Genomic DNA, 6,126 nt, shown 5'->3' with positions numbered 1-6,126 from the left:
TAATAAAGAGGTATAAAAGGTATGTTGTTGCAGCTGGGGAGCACCTGTCCAGACAAGAACTGTACATCAGCATGAGTGCGTCTACAAGTTTGAAGGTGCGCCTGCCGGCGTTCGTGCTGGTGATGGAGGTGGTCATGATAATTCTTTATGCTATGTTTGTCACTTACGATGACAATGCCAATGCTAAGATGCAAAACAATGAGACCAACCCCATGGACAACTCCATGTATCGCGACTACCCTTACTTTGCTGACGTGCAGGTGATGATCTTCATTGGTTTTGGTTGTCTGCTGGCCTTCTTCAGATTCTACGGCTTCAGTGGGATGGTCTTCAACTTCCTCACTGCTGCATTCACGATCCAGTGGGCAATCCTGATACAAGGTTTCTTCCAGTTTTACTATAATGGCAAAATTCACATAGGGGTGATCAACCTGGTGAATGCAGAGTTCGCCTGTGCTGTGGTGCTTATCTCCTTCGGAGCTGTGCTTGGGAAAAGTCCAGTTCAGCTCCTGGTCATGTCTTTGTTAGAGATCCCTATCTTTTCTGTGACAGAGTGGGCTGTGCTGAAATATATCAGGATCAATGACGCAGGTGGCTCTATTCTTATTCATCTGTTTGCCTGCTACTTTGGTCTAGGAGTGACATTTATGCTGTATCGCCCAAGCCTGAATGCTGGACATGCTAAAGAGACGACTAGTTACCATTCGGACATCTTGTCTGTAATGGGAACCCTTTTCCTCTGGGTGTTCTGGCCCTCATTCAACTCTGCTCTTACAATTAAAGGTGACGATCAGCACAGAGCTGTACTCCACACTTTCATAGGGCTGAGCTCATCCACTATCACCGCCTTTGCTCTCTCTGCGGTGTTCAACAAGAGAGCAAGTTCACAATGGCTGATATTCAGAATGTGACTCTGGCAGGCGGTGTGACTGTTGGGGCCTCTGTGGACATGATGATTTCTCCTGTGGCTGCATACGCTCTAGGCGTCATGGGCTGCACCGCCTGCTTCCTCGGTTACAGATACCTCACCCCCTTTTTGGCCCAACGCATGAGAATCCAGGACCAGTGTGGTATTCACAATCTCCACGGGCTCACTGGCCTCATATCATCCATAGCAGGGATTGTTGCCATCCTCCTGGCCACTGAGGAAACCTACGGGCCCAGCATGTTCCAGATCTTTTCCCATCGAGCTCCACCTGAGGGAGATCCGAAGCTGCTGGAGCTGCAGCAACTGATTCCTGGGCTGAAGCCAGGTTTGGGCCGCAGCGCACAGGAACAAGCTCTGTACCAGGTTGCAGCGATCTTCACCACCATCGCAGCAGCTGCAATCGGTGGAGTGCTCACTGGAATGGTCATGGATTTGTCCTTCATGGCATCGCCGTCTGATGAGGACTGTTTTGATGATGAGGTTTTCTTTGACATGCCCTCTGACTTTGACAGTGTGGAAGTGTTAAAGACCCCGTGAGCAGTGATGAAAAAGGACAAACGGATCCTTCAGACACCAAAGTCTGAGGTTTAAAAGCACTTAGTTGACAGTCAGTTTTGATGTACATAAGATTAATACATTTTAAATTACTGCCATCACAAATACATGTAGATATTTTCACCTAAATGTTGCAATGTGTGTGGTACACGTGAGACTGATGATTATGAATGCATAAAATATATCTGGGGAAATAAATCAAATGCTGTTTATACTGTTGGTGTTTTGTATGCAAAGAAAAGTCAAGTCTGTCATATGACACTGTATTTCATAAATTGTGTCTGAAATAAAGAATTTTATGACCAAACCAATGCAACATTTATATTTCTTCTAACATTTTTATAGAACATATTTAGCTCATACTCTCTCACCAAGGGATTAAACTAAATTGGCAGCTTCAAATATATTTTTTGGTCTTCTTTTGCATTCATAATGAATTTAAACTCAGTGCCTCCTCTGTGTGTTATAAAGAGCTGTTTAGATTAGGAAGATATTGGCCATATATCATCTCCTGTGTTATGCATATTTCATTACTGGGCTTCACACGCACGAATCATTCACATTCAAATAAGCTGATAACAAACTTTTAATATAATGCTTCAAAAATGGAAGCAGAATAAATGCTGAACATCATGTCCTCGATGGCATAATGCTTTTTGAGAATCTGAAGGATACAGAAACATTGTCTGTTGAATACGATCCGTCTTTGCAGTCAGTAGGAATCAGTCATAGTGAAACAATATGCACAAAGACAACAGTGTAGGCTTGTAATCATCCCGCTGAAATATATTCTAAAGTCAGCACAAATTCCACTCCTTCTTATAATTTAAGGTAACTTCATGGACTCATTTCTTAAACCACAATTTAATGGTCATTTAAAAATACTGTCATGCATTTATACACAAATTAACTGGTCTTTTGAAACTGCTGCTGTCATTGCATTTGACAGCAATCAATGGTTTTTGCTGACAAATCACATCGGATGTTGGACAAAAAACTCTCATTCTGTTTCACAATACTGAGATTGACGCAGAGCATTTTAATCTGGACGTTGCGGGCCTCAAGTGATGGCAACCTGCTTGAAGGAGGCCTGCAGTACATCTTAAACTTATTATGAATTGGGCTGCATCAAATGAGTAAACAAGTCAAAAGAATTTGACTAAATGTTATATAATGTTGGACAGTTTTGATGTGCGGTGCAACAGACACAATCTAACTTATTCAGCATTTGATATTCAGCCCTGCTATTTATTATCTGCAATATTGCTGTCTTGCTAACCAATGAACATTTGCTCACTGCCAAAAGTTTAATCAGCAACTTCAAAGTGATGCAACCTCTTCTGTAAGGGATTACTGAATTACTGGGTTTATTGGTTTACACCACTTTAAACTACAAGCAAAATTAACTGACACGTGATTGCAGTCTGGATTTTATCACCTTGTTTAATGATAGATTATTGGACAAAGCTGCATATCGAGTCAATAAAAAGGGTTTCTTACATTATCTCATCGTTAACAAAGATTACAAATTGTAGTCGGGGGAAGTTGGCTTGTTCTGCTGTGATTACCTGCATTAAGTGCAAGCTGTAGTCAACAAAGGTTAACTACATCATCAGTGTTTATTAACTGATAGGGTGAACAAAGTGCTTTATCTAATCATTGACAACTGGAAAGCAAAGTTCTGCAAAGCTTCCATGTAAACTGTAATTTATTCATACTCAAAGTGCTGATCCACGCTTTGCTTTTGAGAGGATTCATGCACTTCATGCGCATGTCCACAAATGGCTGTGGATATATTACATTTTTCTGTTTCAGGATTTTCAAGAACACCATACTCGCATCTGCATGGATAGTCTGAAATTTTAAATCTACTAAAAGTGGTGCTTGTATGACAACGAGAGGCCCTCATGACCTCTGTGCAAAAGGTTTCAGTTCAGATTGACAATTCTACTTAACTCTCTTTCAATTGCTTCTCTCTCTTGATTCTGTTTGTTAAACTTGTTCGTACTCAGTCACAGTGCTTTGATCTAAATGCCAACATCACACATTAACAGGATAATACTACCATGCTGATGTTAAAGGTCTCACAATTGTGAATAACTTTTTCTTTAGCAAATTAAGGAAAGTCTTGCCATGTTCTCAGACTGTATCTTTCAGTTTTCTGCTACAAATACTGCAAAGATTATTCTTTTTACCATGACTGCTTCAATGTCTGTCGTTTTAATTCAGCTGAGCTGCTAATAGGCCACACCTCTTTCAGGAAGAAGACTCCCTTGTGTCTGTGATTGACAATATTTTGGGAGCAAAATAGCCGACTGGGAAGCACACCACAGACATGAATCAATGTGAGAACCAGGAATTACTTCAATTTTATCCTGTGGTGATTATTTGACATAGAACTGACGGCTCAGTGGTTGTTTTCACTCATGTGTATGATGTGGATTGTCAGACAATATTATTAAATCAATATTTTAGTGGTGCAGAGCAGCTCTCTCAGAGCTTGCTAAGGTGACTCCCCATAAGTATGTGGGTCTTAATGAGCATTTAGTCAAAGTTTCATAGTTGTGCCATTGTTTGACAACAAAAATTGAAATATCTATAAATGAGAAATAAAAATAAAATGCACTTTATGTGAGCACAGAGAGCAGGAAGAGAAGTGAACAGATGCAAACACTGGCTGAGGTTGAAGCCAATATGAAAACACAGTAGCCCACTTAGTCCTTATACTTGTTCATATGGTCTCAAAATCAGTCTGTAGGTGTCCACCATTTTCTGAATGTCCCTTTACCTTTTACAGTTTCCAAAGAAACTCTGTGGGTATATGACCAATCAAAGTTAATGGTAATGTTAGCCACATTAGTCCAGACAGCATGCTTACACTACTTACACTAAGGACCGGTCTGATGGCTGTGGGTGAGATTACCAATGAAAAGAAAGAATCTGCAGGATCTTCAGTTCCTCAGATGCTGGGAATGCACTAACATCTGTTGTGTTAACTCTTGCTGCCAACAGCAGAACATTTGATGCATTTTGGGTTAGCAGAATGAGCTCTTGACTGTGGACTGTGAGACAGCTGCTCACTCTGTGAAACCTCTAAAACAGCAAGTGCAGAGGGGGCAGGATTATACAAAGTTTGAGCTCAATGTTAGTTCAATATAGTTCATTAAAATTCTCACTGGCTTGTAAAGCTGGGAGACCATCTATTTGTGAGGAGGCTTGAGGAATGACAGAAGTAAGCATAATAAAAATGGATTTCCACCATAAAGGACCTTCAGTCAAGGGTGGCCATCATGTGTATGCCAAATTTGACTTTTGTCCCTGGTTCTAGTAAATTTGAAGCATCATGCAATCTTTTAAGTGGAGACACACCAAAAAGACTGACCGACTTTATCATCCTTAGCACCAAGTTGCGACCATATCTAAAAATCATGGAAACTATCCTGAAAATTTATTCATATAACATTTTCACTATTGTAATAATTACTCAAATTTAAGTTTCTTAGCTAAGGCATCTATATTGATCATTAGCATTGATTTGTCTTACATTCTGATGTTTTAACTGTCTGTTCTTCTCCACTTGTTACATAAAGCAGACAGTAAAGAGAATAACAGACTGTAGACTCTGATAAGTTTACAGCTGTCCTCTAACTGTCATTAATCATTATAAATGTTTCTTCTCGGTCACATGTATTACTGCTTTCACTGAGACCATAAATAAGGTTACGTAAAAAGTACAGATCAACAAGGTCCTTCTCCAATAAGCCGAAAGTAACCAATGAAGTTTTACAGAACTGACAACTGAAACACAGAAAAAATGTAAAATCTAAAAAAGTTTTATTTTTATTGAGTGAAAAGAAAAAAAAATATTGGTCAACTGTGTGATTTGACAAGTTCATATATCAACATATCACAAATAATCAGATTTTATCACATCTCTAACAGAGTGTCAGCAGTTTTGACCAATCAGGCATTTATGGACATGGGAGTATTTTAAAGTCCTAGTACAAAAAATAAAAAAGATGCTAAGCTTATAGTTCCTTCACCTGGATATCTATGTTGTAGGTGTTTACCAACTAGTATTCAAATCATTCAGTAAGAATCAGAGAACCATCCATCCATTCTCTACACACCACTTTATCCTCATTAGGGCTGCGGGGGGTGCTGGAGCCTATCCCAGCTGACTCCGGCAAAGGCAGGAGACACCCTGGAAAAGGTCACCAGAGTCTGTCACAGGGCAAACAATCACACTCCCATTCACACCTACGGGCAATTTAGAATTAACCTCAGCATATTTTTGGACTGTGGGAGGAAGCCAGAGTACCTGGAGAAAACCCACACATGCACAGGGAGAACATGCAAACTCCATGCAGAAAGATCCCAGGCCCAGGCCGGGATTCGAACTGGGGATCTTCTTACTGCAAGGCGAAAGTGCTAACCACTACGTCACTGTGCAGCCGGACTCAGAGAACCACCCCTTGATAATTTCACTTTCAAACCTGCAGTTTTCCAGTTTTCAGCTCCAGTCGGCGTCAGCTCACTTCACTTCCCTCAGCTGCTCCTGGAGCCTCAGGGGGCTTGTGAACATTTTTTTTCAAACATTCACAATTAAATGTTTGGACTTTTGAAACAAAAAAATACATAGA

At 40.4% G+C, this 6,126-nt stretch overlaps 1 protein-coding gene across 1 annotated transcript; it reads left to right on the top strand.

The window, feature by feature from the left end:
- The first annotated feature begins 71 nt into the window (after positions 1 to 71).
- Positions 72 to 1,527, top strand: LOC110945534 (ammonium transporter Rh type B-like). The gene is given in 2 exon segments (XM_022218672.2): positions 72 to 873; positions 876 to 1,527. Coding segments are annotated over 2 exon segments (1,392 nt in total). The 3' UTR covers positions 1,466 to 1,527.
- Positions 1,528 to 6,126: the final 4,599 nt, after the last annotated feature.

This window comes from Acanthochromis polyacanthus, chromosome 5 (genome assembly GCF_021347895.1).
Source record: "Acanthochromis polyacanthus isolate Apoly-LR-REF ecotype Palm Island chromosome 5, KAUST_Apoly_ChrSc, whole genome shotgun sequence".
Taxonomy (NCBI): domain Eukaryota; kingdom Metazoa; phylum Chordata; class Actinopteri; family Pomacentridae; genus Acanthochromis; species Acanthochromis polyacanthus.
This window is presented reverse-complemented; position numbering and strand designations above follow the sequence as displayed.